General features: G+C 43.0%; 1 protein-coding gene across 2 annotated transcripts in view; it reads right to left on the minus strand.

Moving 5' to 3' along the window:
- Positions 1-838: 838 nt before the first annotated feature.
- The window catches only part of LOC126106330 (uncharacterized), a 28,640-nt gene continuing 13,608 nt past the window's right edge, over positions 839-15,870 (minus strand). Inside the window, exons 2-3 of one of the 2 annotated variants that reach the window (XM_049912578.1) lie at positions 13,625-13,913; positions 839-2,737 (exon numbers count right to left, since the gene is read on the minus strand). In XM_049912578.1, coding sequence (XP_049768535.1) covers positions 2,508-2,737; positions 13,625-13,913 — 519 coding nt within the window. In that variant the 3' untranslated portion in view covers positions 839-2,507. Of the gene's footprint in view, positions 2,762-13,624; positions 13,914-15,870 lie in introns of both variants that reach the window. The other variant, XM_049912577.1, reaches the window with a different exon arrangement.

Here is a 15,870-nt window from a genome sequence, read left to right on the forward strand (position 1 = left end):
TTTTTACATGTTTGTAATTGTGAATTACTGTTTATCCTACGGCAACTTATGGAAAACCGATGTATCATGTGTTTTAATGAGAACATGAAAAACTGTCTCATGGTGAACAGTGAAAAGTTCAAACTGGTAACAGCACTTTTTGAATACAGCAACCTAAAACCTCTTTGTGGCTGGTTGCTGTACACTATCAACAATTTATTGCATATAACAGCCATGGTCATGAGCTGTGTCTTTATTTGACAAAACAGCAACAATCAGTTATTTTCTAAATATTGATTTTTGGCATATACATTTTCTATAAAGTACTAGTTAAATACTCATGCTAGGATAGGATTCACTGGCAAATAATTATGCACAGTTTGGTGTTTCCCATCAGCTCCTTATGAAATGTATTTCTAGCAAAGATTCTAAACTATATTCAGGAAGGTATTGTTTTAATAATCTGTACATAACAACAATAATAAGACAGAAAAATATTTCAGTCTATTTAATTATGCACTGAAATAGTTGTCCATTTACTACATGCATTTAATTACTTGATTATTTGGTAACATTTATACCCAGCATCACATCAAAATATTTCTTATAAAATTTCAACAATAGTCATACATATTTTTTTTCTAAAACTAACACCAGTCTTAATTAACTCCCTGCCATTGGATTCAGCCAATAGTATTTGTCAATCTTTCAACATTATTATTTCAATTTGCCATACTATTTTATGTTTCACAAAGAAAATGTAAAGCAAATTAGTGTTTTTATATGTCATGAAGCGTCAGTTGAACATAAACTCTGATCTGGCTAGTAACTATTCACATTATCTTTTTTCTAACTCGTAAAAAATATTTAATTAGAAATTAATTACGAATCAGAGTGTAGAAATATTTCATCTTGTGATATAGGAATCATTCCCAGATTTAAACTTGTTCATTTGTTTGTAAAGCTAGTGTCTCTTAAGTTTTTTGGAAGATGTAATGCTGGTGTCATTCAAAGGTACATGTCTACAATCTAACATTTCTATTTTAGTTACTTTTTTATTTTATGATTCAAGAAGAAAATGGAAAGAGAGTTATGTGTATTTGTTTGTAGTGATGTATCACTTGAATGTAAGCTCTGTTATTTTAACTGGCACTATATAAACATGAAAATTATTTTGATTCACGTAGTTCTTCTTCATTCCCAAACTAAGCTATACTTAAATTCATGAACAAAGCAGGAGTGTTGAAACTTTTCGTACTGTAGAGGCACTGCTACACAATAACAGCAGAAAGAGTATGGAAATCCCTTCTGGCCTAACCAGATTAGCAGCGGAATTTTAGGAAAATGCCTAGTGTTATATGTCAATGGCGGCAAAGAAGTTAGTTATGTAACATTGCAGGGCATTCCAACCAGCAGCCTTTTCTTATGGTGCACAAGGGACATCAATCATCTCAAGGGACGAGAGGGTTGCTGTAGTGTTTGATAGGCTGAACGTAGCAAATGTTGCTGCTGGCACCTTCAGTATGTAGTACAAACTGAAGTACCCTGACGCGTTTTTTTGTTTGCACATGAAGGTAATTCTCAGGAAATACTGCAGGGGCTTTATACTGTTTTCTATAATAAGTAGACTGATTCATGATCAAGGTTTTTGTGTGTAATTTACTTCTGCTATACGAGACAAGTCGTCCAGCCACAGATACTTAGCACCACCATAAGGCTTGGTTGGGTTGCTTGAATTATGCAACATTTTTGTTTTTTTCCATTTTAGTTTATGATTCATCAAGGAAATGTAAAGGAGATTATTGCATATTCGTGTGCAATGAAATATCAGTTAAATGTAAACTCTGAGACCTGATATACTGGCAAACAGAAATACAAGTGACTTCAGTTGAGTTTGGTTCTTTGTTAGCCAAAAAACGTGCTTTATTTAACATTAATAACGAAGAAAGAGTCTAGAAATTTTCTTCACTGCACTACATCTACTAAAGCAACCATTCCCATATAATATATTTATTTGTTTGTAAGACTAAGACCGTTGTCTATTAATGTCTTTGTGAGGTATACGGCTGATATCATTCAGTTATACTTGCAAATCATCTAACGTTACTTTTTTGTTCAGCATTTTCTTTTGTGATTCATGTAGAAAATCATTTGTTCGTAATAATATAATGTATACTGTAAACTGTGTTATTCAATCCACATGTAAATAAATATGTAAATGATTTTCCTCTTTCTCACTCGAAAAATATGCTTTATTGGAAATTTATAACAAAGCAAGAGTGCAGAAACTTTTCAGACTGTAATACAGCTACAACATTTTACCCATTAGATGACAAAAAATGGGTACAAAGAAGATATTTGTTTAATGATACAGTCTGTTAGAGCCAGCGGCCTTTCCTTACAGTACACAGGAAGAATGATCATCCCACAGCTCTAGGTGGGTACAGTAGAGCTTGATAGACTGGAAGCGCCACAGGGTGCCTACAACGGCACCGCCATCTTGGTGAGGGTAAGAGCAAATGGCAGCTCTACGGATAGACACACTCGGTGTTGTTCTGAAGCCTGGCGCTGTCCACATAGCGGAGCCCGGCGGCTTCGAGCCGCTGGTGGAGCTCCTCACGGGGCAATGCCGATGAGGCAGGATCCCTTCCTAGGACTGAGGTCCACTCGGAGCCGGTGGGTCGTACGCACGTGGTGACGGTCATGAAGCGCGCGTCGGGCGTGAAGTCCACCACGGCGACCGAGGCACCCATTGTGACTGTGCACGCAGACACAGAACGTACTGTCGTCACGAGAAACAATGAACAGTATTACCACAGAGATATACATACATAGCACACAGCAAAGCATAGCACCTATCTGAGGGCCCTGTGAAGCCAGATGGTGCTCCCACATGTAGAAGACTAAAGGAAACATTGGGGACACCTGTATCTCGGTGTGAGGTGGCAACACTAATCATTTGTACATTGTAAAACAGAAGAGCATCTCATTGAAGAGATACAGACAGCCTGTAGTCACACTATGATCCAGAAGGGAAACTGACCTGTCAGTGTCTGTAGACAATATCAAGTTGCCTCAAGACCCTAAACTGCACTATCCCCACTGCATCCACTGTCTGTATCCATAACACCAATTACTGTAAGCAGCAGATGCTCTATGAAACTCATCTTGTTAAAATGAGTACCATCCACTGAACAATCAGAATCAACAAAAACGTTATTACAAAATAAACCCCTGTAAAGACTTGGTACCAAGACCCCATGTGCGTCTGTGGCTAAACGACTTCTTAAAAAGCTGGATACAGAACACACTTGTGCTCAATCACCGTTACATCCCATATAGTTTATCCAGAATAAATTCCTTTGTCTTACGTAAATCCCAAGTAAAATATCTGAATGAAAAAAACCATATCATTTGAAACAAAACAGAATACTCCAAGGCACACAACTTTACAGTTCATTTTCTGGAAAAATGTAGCCATCACAAATTCCCCACATGCGGACTTCTAAGCTCTTATTCTGTGTGAGCTCCCCAATTTAACCTTTATAAGTGCTATGTCTGTGGTCATACATCCTGAAGGGCCCAAGGAATTACAACTACCCCACTGTTCACTTACCGTCATTGCTGCATTCCAGGTGGCTGATCTTGAGCTCACAGTATGGGAGATTAAGCAGAAGGTAAGCCCAGGTCAGAACATTTAGACCTACAAAACTAATTCCATCCTAAACCTAACCAATTATAAGGGGACTAAGAAGATAAACAGCATCACCCGAGAGTTCAAACCGCGCACGTCGGTGGTAGAAGATCTAGATGGCACTGCTATTAGTGATCAGCAATTAGCAATAGCTAGGTGGAAACAACACTGTGAAACACTGTACTGCAAAGGAAACAACATCGAAGAAGAGAACATTTGTATGGAATCAAATAAATAACCTGATATCCTATACAGTGATATCGAAAATGCCATCAAGCATCTGAAAAACAACAAAGCCTCAGATATAAATGGTATTATCAGAGAAATGCTGATTACGATGGGAGAGGAAGGCATGCACATGTCCGCAGATCGTGGTCGTGCGGAAGCGTTCTCGCTTCCCGCGCCCGGGTTCCCGGGTTCGATTCCCGGCGGGGTCAGGGATTTTCTCTGCCTCGTGATGACTGGGTGTTGTGTGATGTCCTTATGTTACTTAGGTTTAAGTAGTTCCAAGTTCCAGGGGACTGATGACCATAGAAGTTAAGTCCCATAGTGTTCAGAGCCATTTGAACCATTTTTTGAAGGCATGCATGCCCTACATTAACTATGTAATAAGGTGTAGAAAACGGGTGATAGCCTAAAGACTGGGCTACATCTATCCTAATTCCTCTGCACAGAAAAGAAGCAGGTCCCGGTGGAGGTTCGAGTCCTTCCTCGAGCATAGGAGCGTGTGTTTGTTCTTAGGATAATTTAGGTTAAGTAGTGTGTAAGCTTAGGGACTTGATGACCTTAGCAGTTAAGTTCCATAAGAATTCACACTCATTTGAACTTTTTGAAAAGAATCAGTTAGGGACTGTTCCAACTATAGGACTATAGCATTAATATCACATGCTAGTAAAGTCCTCCTGCATATAATAAATCAACGCCTAAAATTTTTCTGCAGTCTTGGATTTTCACAGAACAATCGGGTTTCGTGTCAGGTGAAGGTACTCGAGAAGCAGTCTTGAATTTAAGGCATATAACTGAAAAGTGTTTTGAGTTCTGTGTCCCTGCCTACATCTGCTTCCTAGATTATAAAAAGGCTTTTGATTGTGTCACGTGAGACAAGTTGTGGCATGTGCTCAACGAGTCTAGGGTTCCAAAACACCTGGTATCCTTACTAAAAGGTCTTTAGAATAGCCATACTGCAACCATAAAAGTAGATGGTGAAGACGCGGAGTTTTTAGATGTGACAAATGGCGTCAGACAAGGCTGCATACTGTCACCTCAGCTCTACAATATCTATGCAGAGTGTGTAATCAGAAAGTGCTGGATGGCTGGGACGGTGGGATTTCAATTGGCGGCAGGAAAATCAACAATTTACGCTTTGCAGATGATACTACACTCATTGCAGGAAGTGAGGAACAACTTCGTAATCTGATGAAATCTTCTCGGGCTTCCATGCAGGTAGCTGCGTCGAAAATCCGCGACGTTTCGACGAATGTTATTCTCATCATCTTCGCAGCTACCCGGATGGAAGGATGGAAGCCCGAGAAGATTTCATCAGCAGTATACACCAGGAAAGCCCACATTCACATACAACTTGGTAATCTGTTCTCAAGAGTGAAAGATATTAGTCTAAACCTTGGCCTATATAATGTATATATATATATACATTCTTAGCCCAGCCGCAACGGTCGAACTCACTAAGACATGGCAGAATCGCGCAATATCCAAGACAACGAAGGTGCGCTTGGTAGAAGCATTGGTGTTTCCTGTATTCTTATGCGGATGCGAGACCTGGACCATGAAAGGTAGTGATAAGAGCCGCATTCATTCCTTCGAGACGTGGTGTTGGCGGAGGATGCTACGTGTACCGTGGACACAAAAAAGAACAAATGTTTCAGTAATAGAAGAACTTAAAATCACAAGAAGGTTATCTGTTCGTGTCAGCCAAAGATATCTTCAGTTCCTTGGGCGCATCATGAGAAGGAAAGGGGATAGTTTAGGGAAGACCATCGTGCAGGCAAAAATTGAGGGCAGAAGACCATGTGGGAGAGCGGAGACAGATGGTTGGATCAAGCGAAGAAGTTTACCAGCCTGCCGCACCACATATTAAGAAAGGCCGAAGGTCGCTGTGGATGGAGACATCTGTCTGAAGTTTCAACTACTCACATATTTCCTGCAACTCTTTACTTTCCATCCTAATGTTGGAAGAATCATTTTTTTCGTTAACACACTGACTTACTATGACTCATAGAGAACGTCGCTTTCTATAGTATTCGTACACTAGTGTACAAAGTATAATAGGTGAAAGAGGCCAATGGAAAGGGATCAGTGCCTCTAATCCCGAAATTCTGGCCATTTAATTTCTAGATAAATATCAGGACGAAACTAGGGCTTCTTAAAATGAACAAAAAAATCGCGATAAGATGCTGCCACTTGCAGGAAATATGGAAAAGGTTTGTCTTTCGTCCGTCGACTTCCTCTCAGCCTGCCGTTGGTTGGGCTCTGAGAGTATCTACTACCAGCTCCGTACATCGCTCCAGAAACATCAAGAAGATGGAATTGTGTCTGAGCCACGCTTCCCACTTCAAGAATCACTTCACTCACAGGTATGTGAGCTACAACAAAGGGGGTAGCGCTAATGAGGTGCCTGGGACCGGCATAGTGCTTATTGGTACGTCTGAATGAATAACTGACAGCTTATTCTGAGAGTGTATTCTGCTGCAACATATTCGCTGTAAGCCAGCTTTACCCATCATTATTCCTACTGTTGTGTCGAAGGACCCTGTACTTTCTTTGTAGGGAGGGAACACGCCATTGGGTTGCTTCATTGGCCAACCGTCACTCTGTCCCTCCTGCTGGTTTCTAATAACATTCTTGTCACTACATGCCTGTCACTACTCCCTTTTCTTTGTTGAGTCATTAGTCTTCTGAATGGTGTTACTCTCACCTGAGAGTAACACTTGCACTGTTCGTCCTCAATTCTTCTTTGGGTATGTCTAATTCCTGACATCCCCTATATATTTTTTACAATCTACAGCTTCCTCTAGTACAATGGAAGTTATTCCCTGACGTCTTAACACATGCCCTATTATCTTGTCCCTTCTTCCTTTCAGAGTTTTCTCTACTTTCCTTTCTTCGCCAGTGCTGCAGGGAATCTCATCATTCCTTATCTTATGAGTTCACCCAGTTTTCAAAATGCTTCTATAGTTCCACATCTCAATTTCTTCTATTCTCTTCTTTTCTGGTTTTTCCACAGTCTATGATTGATTACCATACAATACCATGCTCGAAATTTACGTTCTCAGAAAGTTCTTCTTCAGATTAGGGGCAACTTCTGATACTAGCACATTTCTCTTTGCCAGAAATGCTGTCTTTGCGAGTGCTACTATTGTCTTTCCACTGCCTCCCTACTTCGTTCTTCATGTGTTATTTTGTTTTCAAAGTAGCAGAATTCTTCTCTTCAGCTACTCCCCAGTCCGAAATTTTGATGCTATGTTTATAGTTGACTTCATTTCTGTTACTTCTCATTACTTTCCTAGGTTTATTCTCAAACTATATTATGTACATATTAGACTGCCCGTTCGATTTAATGTAGTTCGTAATTGTCTTCACTTTCACTGATGATAGCAGTGTCATCAGCAAACTTTATCGTTCATATTCTTTCACCCTGAATTTTAGTCCCACTCTCGACCCTTTCTTTTGAAAGAGGACAAGTTACTCTCTCAGCTATTTATCGTATACAGAAAATTATTAAAGATTTTATTACAACCTCATGCACTGTGAGTGAGACTCTAGACAGTTAATGACCTGAGCAGACATTGATGGAGCCTGGAAGGGCTCTGAAAGCATGAGGTATTTCTATGGTTCTTAGCTCGTGGAAACGGCATGTTGGGAGTTGAAAGCGATTGGCAGCGAGCCCATCCCTCAGCAAATCTCGCTGGACAGGCCAACAGCCATACAGGGCAGACAGAGCAGCCCCTAGTTGAGACACGTCTCCAGCAGCACAATGCTGCTATACCAGCATTGGCGCCAGCCGAAGGCTGGGCTGCAGGTGACGGACTGAAGGGACATGTCTACACAGTGGAGTTGCAAACTGGGCGTTGTGTGCAGAGCCACGTATAATAAAAATTCACAAGTTTTCATGTTCGCTGATACTGCAAATAGGCCTGTGACCCATTCCATTGGCTGACTCGGTTCTATAAGAAACTCCAGCGTCTGAGAAACGTTTAGAGGTAGAATCTTTATTTCACCTCATAGCTAGGACTGACAAGCTCCAAGGCACAGGCGATTTAGATAAAGACCTGTAAGACTGTATCTGTTCACTTGTTGCAGTGGGACTTTGGAGGAAAATATCTTCCCGTCCATGTAAACTTAAAAAAGCCAGTAATTGGCGGTTTCCTTTTTTTCCAGAGACACAGGTTTTGTAACTCTTGCCCTGGTTCGACAGGAGTTTGTGCTGTAGTGTGGGAGGGGAGATTTAGCGCCCCTAGAGCCCTATGATTGGCTCAAGACGACGTGACGACGTAGTTCATGCACTTTGTGGGAAAACGAATTTTATTTTCTGAAGAGGTGTGAAGCACTCGGGTGCTGTATTTTGTCTTGTAAGAGATCTTTTGGTCGAAGCTCTGACATGTGTGGTTGGTACTTGTGATCCATCCTGAGACTGACTTCTCATGTGAGTAGTTTGGACTGGGGAGCCTGTGGTGAAGTTCTTACGGTACCGATAGTGTGACTTCAAACGTCTCGGAATATTTTGTCGAGGGCACACTTATTCGTGTTTGGTTTACCGGTCTTGACGTTTGGTGTCCTTGTGCGCTCTGTCGTATAAGTGAGCCGAATAGGTCCTTGGTACAACCATGATTTCAGGGCTCTGGTAGAGAGTAAATTGCGATCTGTCTGTCTGATCACTAGACCGTGATATTTTTGCATTTATTTCATGGCCGCGATAGATTTACAGGTGACACCTCACGTATCTCTCTAGCTGTAAGTTACATCGCTGCACGAAGCAAACAGGGTAACGTACTGCCGCTCCAGGCCTTGTAAAGGGCCTCAATCGCCACTTGCTCACAGCTGCAGCTGTATAGAGAAACTTCTGTATATTTGAACAAGTCTGCTCAGCGTCAGATCAATTCAGATTGCGTTATCCACAATTTTAGGGCCAGAGTACTTGACTCACTTCTGCCACCCAGGAACCTTCTTCAAAAAATGGTTCAAATGGCTCTGGGCACTATGGGACTTAACTTCTGAGGTCATCAGTCCCCTAGAACTTAGAACTACTTAAACCTAACTAACTTAAGGACATCACATACACCCATACCCGAGGCAGGATTCGAACCTGCGACCGTTGTGGTCGCGCGGTTCCAGACTGTAGCGCCTAGAACCGCTCGGCCACCTCGGCCGGCGATCCTTCTTCATTGTGGTCTTAAACCACTTGTCAGTTGTTAACGGTATTAAATCATAACTTGTTTAACATAATGTATGTCTGTCCTTGTTTTCGGAAAATAAATGTTGTCAGAAAACTAAATTTTGCATACATTCTCAAACATTTTAGATAACAGCCCCACAGGGTTAACTCTCACCTTTACTACCGTCATTGCTTCTTCTGTCTGTTGACTGGACAGTCGGAGCAAGAGACTGCATCCTTCCCTATTCCGAACACTTCGTTGTTTGTCTTCAGTTCTTATTGTTCCGTCTTGGTTCTTGCACACATTGTCTTTCCCTACAGCTTACTTCTGTTTATCTAAGAATTTCTAACATTTTGTACCATTTTACATTGTCGAGCACTTTTTACATGTCGACAAAAGCTATAAACGTTTATTGATTTTTGTTAATTCTTAATTCCATTATAAGCAGAACGACAGAACTTTCTCTCTAGAATACATTCCTTCCCAAACCCCAAACTGATCGACATCTAACGCATCCCGAGTTTTCTCTCCCACTCTCCTGTATGTTATTCTTGTCAGAAACTTCGATGCAGAGCTGTCAAGCTGATTGTACGAAAGTTCTCGCACTTACCTTCCGTCGCTATTATCGGGATTCTGTGTGTGCGATATTTTCCCGCAAATCTCATAGTAAGTGTCGAGTCTCATACATTCTACACGCCAACTTGAATAGTCACGTTACCACTTTACGCAATGATACACTATGTGATCAAAAGTATCCGGACACCTGGCTGAAAGTGGCTTACAAGTTTTTTGGCGCCCTTAATCGGTAATGCTGGAATGCAAAATGGTGTTGCCCCACCCGTAGCCTTGATGACAGCTTCCACAGCATACTTTCAATCAGGTGCTCGAAGGTTTCTTGGGGACTGGCAGCCCATTCTTCACGGAGTGCTGCACTGACGAGAGGTATTGATGAATTTGAAGCCATTTTGACTACTTTTCGACCGTGAATGTCTCAAGAAATATGTATCTTTGAGACTGCCACGCTAGAAGAACAAAGATGACCACAGCATTTACGAAAAGGCTATGTAATATCATTATGATCTTATTGTAAAGCTGTTTTTGTAATGTCATTTAGCCTTCAGATAAGGTTTAACTCTCGAAACATGTCGCTAAATAAACAAGTAATACAACAGTTGACAAAGTTTGTGACTGGTAGCGGTAATATAAAAAAATAAAAAAACCTTGACGTCATTTAGAGGTATTGATGTTGGTCGGTGGGCCTGATGCGAAGTCGGCGTTCCAAAACATCCCAAAGGTGTTCTATAGAATTCAGGTCACTAGTATGTTCAGGTCTATACATAATAGGGATGTTATTTTCTTGTAACCACTCCACCATAGGTCACCCATTATGAACAGGTGCTCGATCATGTTGAAAGATGCAATTGCCATCCCCGAACTGCTCTTCAACAGTGGGTATCGTATCAGCACCCCACTCTCCTGGCTGTTGTTAGCTTTCACAATCTTGGAGCTGCTACCTTTCTTTCAAGTAACTACCTCAGTCGGCATCACGAGGCTGACTGGACCCTGTTCCAAGCAACAACCCCTGATGACAGTTACGGGAATTGAAGTGAGGTCCTCCGCATGGCAGGCTTCCACACTGATCACTCAATCATGGAGGTGGCCTAAATATTTGTTTCTTATTATAAATTCAGTATCGTTACAGTTCTGAGACACCCTTCAATAAAACTACGTCTCATCTCAACATCAGCAGCTAACTGACAAACCTCAGAACACCATTGGACTGCCTTTAGATAGGCCAGCACCTCATAGTTTGCAAAATACAAAAAGTGCTGTATCCCAAATACATAGAGGGTGAAAATTAATGAACTAAATGAAATAAAATCGTCATAACTTCTGAACGGTTGTGTGAGAGCGTTAAAACTGCGTGGCTGGCCGCAGGGAAGGATGGGAATTAGTATCCACATGCACACATGCCTCGTTGTCATCGGCCATGTTCATTTGGGTGTGTTCGTTCAAATGGTTCAAATGGCTCCGAGCACTATGGGACTTAACATATGAGGTCATCAGTACCGTAGAACTTAGAACTACTTAAACCTAACTAACCTAAGGACATCACACACACCAGTGCCCGAGACAGGATTCGTACCTGCGACCGTAGCGGTCGCGCGGTTTCAGACTGAAGCGCCTAGAACCTCTCGGCCACAAAGGCCGGCCCCTGCGCCTTGGATAGGAGCATTAATCTCAGTGTGCGCTTTGGTAATTGGGGGAATCGCCATGTCCCACAATAGGTTTTGCCATCTCCTTTCTCTCTTACCGCAAATACAGCAATAAACTGTACATACACTCACGGCAGTCACCTCAACATGTACACTTAAGGCATGACAAGCTGAGCACATACAAAGAAAGTGACGACTTAATCCACTCCTCACGATTACAGAGACAACAATGCTATACAGCTTTGCCTTTCATACAGTTTCTCAGTAGCCCAGAACAGTACATTTTCCACGACAGAGAAACCTTAGATTAGTTACGTTATTTGTATGTTTTGTACAGTCTTGCAAAGTGAAACCCTCCACACAGCATCTTGATAGCGGATATTTCCACTGGCTGTGTAATTGTGTCTCGAGGCTTATTACAGAGGTAGCTGCAAGGAAATCAATCTTCGTCGGCAGCTCGTGGTCGTGCGGTAGCGTTCTCGCTTCCCACGCCCGGGTTCCCGTGTTCGATTCCCGGCGGGGTCAGGGATTTTCTCTGGCTCGTGATGACTGGGTGTTGTGTGCTGTCCTTAGGTTAGTTAGATTTAAGTAGTTCTAAGTTCTAGGGCACTGATGACCATAGATGGTAAGTCCCATAGTGCTCAGAGCCATTTGAAATCAATCTTCCAGTATAAAATCTTCTCGGTTCACAATCCGCGTCCGAAAGAACGACACCACATACATAATTAAAGCGATGACGGCCAATGATCCGTACAGTGCAGATGCATACCAATGGGAATCAGCGAGATGCTGCTAGAAAATGGCTCTAAGCACTGTGGGGATTAACATCTTAACTAACCTAAGGACATCACACACAGCCATGCCCGAGGCAGGATTCGAACCTGCGACCGGTGCAGCAGCACGTTTCCGGACTGAAGCGCCTAGAACCGCTCGGTCACAGCGGCCGGCGATGCCGCTAGAAATGAGACTAATAAATAGGGGCTTTACATCGGTTGTGTGTGGTATAAGTTGAGAATTTCGGTTTGCTGTAGGTGTGCTGGGGTAGTGGTGACCACTGTGTTCAGATGACGTAGTGGTCAGGACATGTGCGTTGTAACCAACAGACCCACATTTGAATCCCGGTCGGGCACAAATTTTCAAGTTGCTCCATTGATATAAATTGGTGACCTCTGGCAGCTTTGGGCTTTGAATAAGACATTCAGTTTTCGAAAGCTGTCACCGCTGTCTTCATCAGGAATAAAAAGCCACTGACTGCCGGGTTGGGCACCGTGTTGCGAGTATGTAGGAGCGATAACAGCGTCTGGAACCTTCCGGAGTGACGATGGGATGCATGGGAGAATTGGGCAGCTCCGGCCTGCAGACGGACCAAGGCCAACGAGATATATTGGCCCGCTGGCGTCTGTCACAACACGTGGCACGACCAGTCTTACGATTTGCAGCGACCGTCTCCAGCGGGGAGCAGGTTACTGTGTGAAACCACTTTAATATTCCATACCTGCGTGTTTAAATAGACTTACGCCCTCCATGCCACATGACAAATTTAAGGCCTTTATTACGTACCTTTTCATTGTAACACCGATTTCCCACCTGGGACCAGATGAATTTGAGCGTTCGTGATGTATGTTGATGAATTCAACTAGAGTGATGTCTCAAGTTCGTTGTGGGGCCTATATTTCCCGTGTGCCCTGAGCGAGACTGGGTTAAGTCATGTGCCACGACAGGCCAGCGACACATTTGAAATTGTCACTCCTGCATTGCTACAATCGTCAAGAATTCATATTTACTTTTGTGGGACATTCAAAGCCCACACAAACGACCTACAATTTTGCTCCCCCTCTCACTACCCCCCCCCCCCTCCTCGTCTCATACAGTTTCACTCGTGTCAGTTTTTACTACTGATTGTGATACGCACTGTATACAAATCTTGCCCCTGGGTTTCAGAAACTGATATTGCACCTGTTTAAGAGGAACACTGTACCCTCCTGGCATTCGTGTTTTTCACCCCTGATGGTGGGCAGAGCTACTGAAACCTCGAGTGTTTTATTCAAAGCGATGATGCCTGTAAACCAAGGAGATTTTTTTTGTGCATGCCACTGTGAACGACTCTGGTGTCATAAATTTCCAGTACTTTGCAATCGTGAGGAACAGACATTAAGCCTGGCACAGCACAAGATAGAGTGCCGCAGTGAACAAGCAGAGGAAGTCAGGAGTCGACTTCCTTCCCTCACTGCAGTGAGAGATGGTGTCAGGGTGACCAGTGCTGCCAACTCAAAACAGATGTCGGGTGTCCCCACAGTGTGGGGACCATCGGCAGCAGGGAGTGGTAGGAATAGCGAGACTCTCACCGGGCTGATCCCAGATGGCGCCGCCCGAGCCCTGAACGACGGTGGTCGTGTCGACGCGGTAGCTGGACGTGTGGTGCTCGTTGACGTGGCGGTTGAAGCCGCGCATCACCAGGTGCTCGGGGCCCACGGCAGGTGGCGGCACCACTTCAGGCATCAGGTTGTTCTCCTCGATATCCCAGCGCCAGAAGTCCACACCCGCACACGCGTCCCGCCGCTTCTCCTTCTCCTTCTCCTTCTCCTTATCCACATTTGGGGACATTATCTCCAGCACGTACCAGCGGCCCAAGACCTAGAAAAAAGCAAACATTAGAGAATAATTCATTCTGTATTTCATTACAAGATCAGTATGTGTGTCGGCTATGAGAACAATATGACGGAACTATGTAACAGACAAGCTGAGTACTGGCTTTGCTTTTGTATGTATTTATTTCAATATTCTATTAGTCTATCTCCTCCTTCTACTTCTTTCCGCCTATCTCCTCCTTTCGCTCTGTCTGTCCATCTCCTCCTTCCCCTCCTCTCTGTCAGCCTCATCCCTGTCTGTCTCTCTATCTCATCCTCCCTACCCACTTATCTCCTCCCTACCCACCTTAAGTCATCTCCACCTCCCCTGACTCTCTGTCCATATCCTTCTCCCTCCCCTCTTCCCATCCATCTCATCCTCCCCTCTCTCTGTCTACTACCTCCTCCCTCCTGTACTTATACATCTCTTCCTCCACCTCTCTCTGTCCAGCACCACCTCTTTCCTCTCTCTGTCCACCTACTCTTCCTTCTCTTCCTGTACATCTCCTCCTCTCCCCACTGACCAATTCATCCTCCCCCTCCCTCTCTTCATCTCTTCCTGTTTTCATCCTCAACCCATTCACTCCTATTCCCTCTGTGTTTCAATCTCCTCTTCCCTTCTATCTCTCCCCCTTTGTGTGTCCACCTTTACGTCCCCTGTCTGTCTATCCCCCCTTCTTTCTCTGCACTATCATCCCCATTTCCATAGATTGTTGCTGTTTTTTACACCCACAATATTTCTTTCCAGCTAGTAAATATGTGTACCAAATTTGGTTTCAATCGATTCAGAGTTTTAGGAGGGGCTTTTTACCTGCAACTTGGTCGCCTAAGTTCAAATGGTTCAAATGGCTCTGAGCACTATGGGACTTAACAGCTGAGGTCATCAGTCCCCTAGAGCTTAGAACTACTTAAACCTAACTAACCTAAGGACATCACACACATCCATGCCCGAGGCAGGATTCCAACCTGCGGACGTAGCGGTCACGCGGTTCCAGACTGTAGCGCCTAGAACCACTCGGCCACCCTGGCCGGCGCCGCATGAGTACTTGTCACACATATTTGACATACATTTAACATATTCCACTCATATTTTTGCTCATGTTTCACCTGTATCTCTAGAGATTTTTGTCCTGCAGTTTCACTTTCATGCGTCTCATTCATTACGACGTCATCTTGACGTATCTGTCATATAATCACAAATTTTTGCTAGTACATTCAGGGCTACATGTAAATACTGTATAAATAATTTGTTGTGAAAAGAGTTATTAGTAATGAAGTAATAAACTAAAACGTCATGCCTGATGCGGCAGTTTTACTGCATGATCAGCGAAAATGTAGTATGTAATAAACTGTTTTCCTTTCATCATTTTGTAGGGGGTGTCAGCGAGAAGGTGTCTCGTAAAAGATTATTAGTTAACCTTGTTGCAAGCCACTAAGAGCTCTGATTCTCAAATAATAGATGAATATAGTCTGGCTATTTGTGCGTCGTCAGCTTCGATACTTTTTCACTCCTATCCCCTTGAGTGGCAGGTGGTTCTCAGCCACACAGTAGTTATTTCCAGGCAGTAAGTTAGACGTGTACAAAGTTCGGTTGAAATCGATCCAGTAGTTTAGCAAGAGATGTGGAACATACATACATCCACATTTATAATATATCTGGATTGCAATGAGGACGAATCCTTTATGCGGAAGCAAGTGTAGTTGACAGGCTGCTTGTCTGTGTGTGATGCATACGATTTATGACGAAGTGAAACCTTTGTGTAAGAAAGGAGATAAGAAAATACCATCAAACTTATGTCCACTTTCAGTTTTGCCCGCATCCACAAAAATTTTAGAAAAGATAATATAATGCCGTGTTCTTAACTATCTCACCAGAAATGAAATATTGTCCAAGTCACAATTCGGATTTTTGAAAGGTTCCGACATTAAGAAGGCTGTCTAATTTTGGGGTAATTTATTACATT

The sequence above is a fragment of the Schistocerca cancellata genome, chromosome 10 (genome assembly GCF_023864275.1).
Source record: "Schistocerca cancellata isolate TAMUIC-IGC-003103 chromosome 10, iqSchCanc2.1, whole genome shotgun sequence".
NCBI classification, from domain to species: Eukaryota; Metazoa; Arthropoda; class Insecta; order Orthoptera; family Acrididae; genus Schistocerca; species Schistocerca cancellata.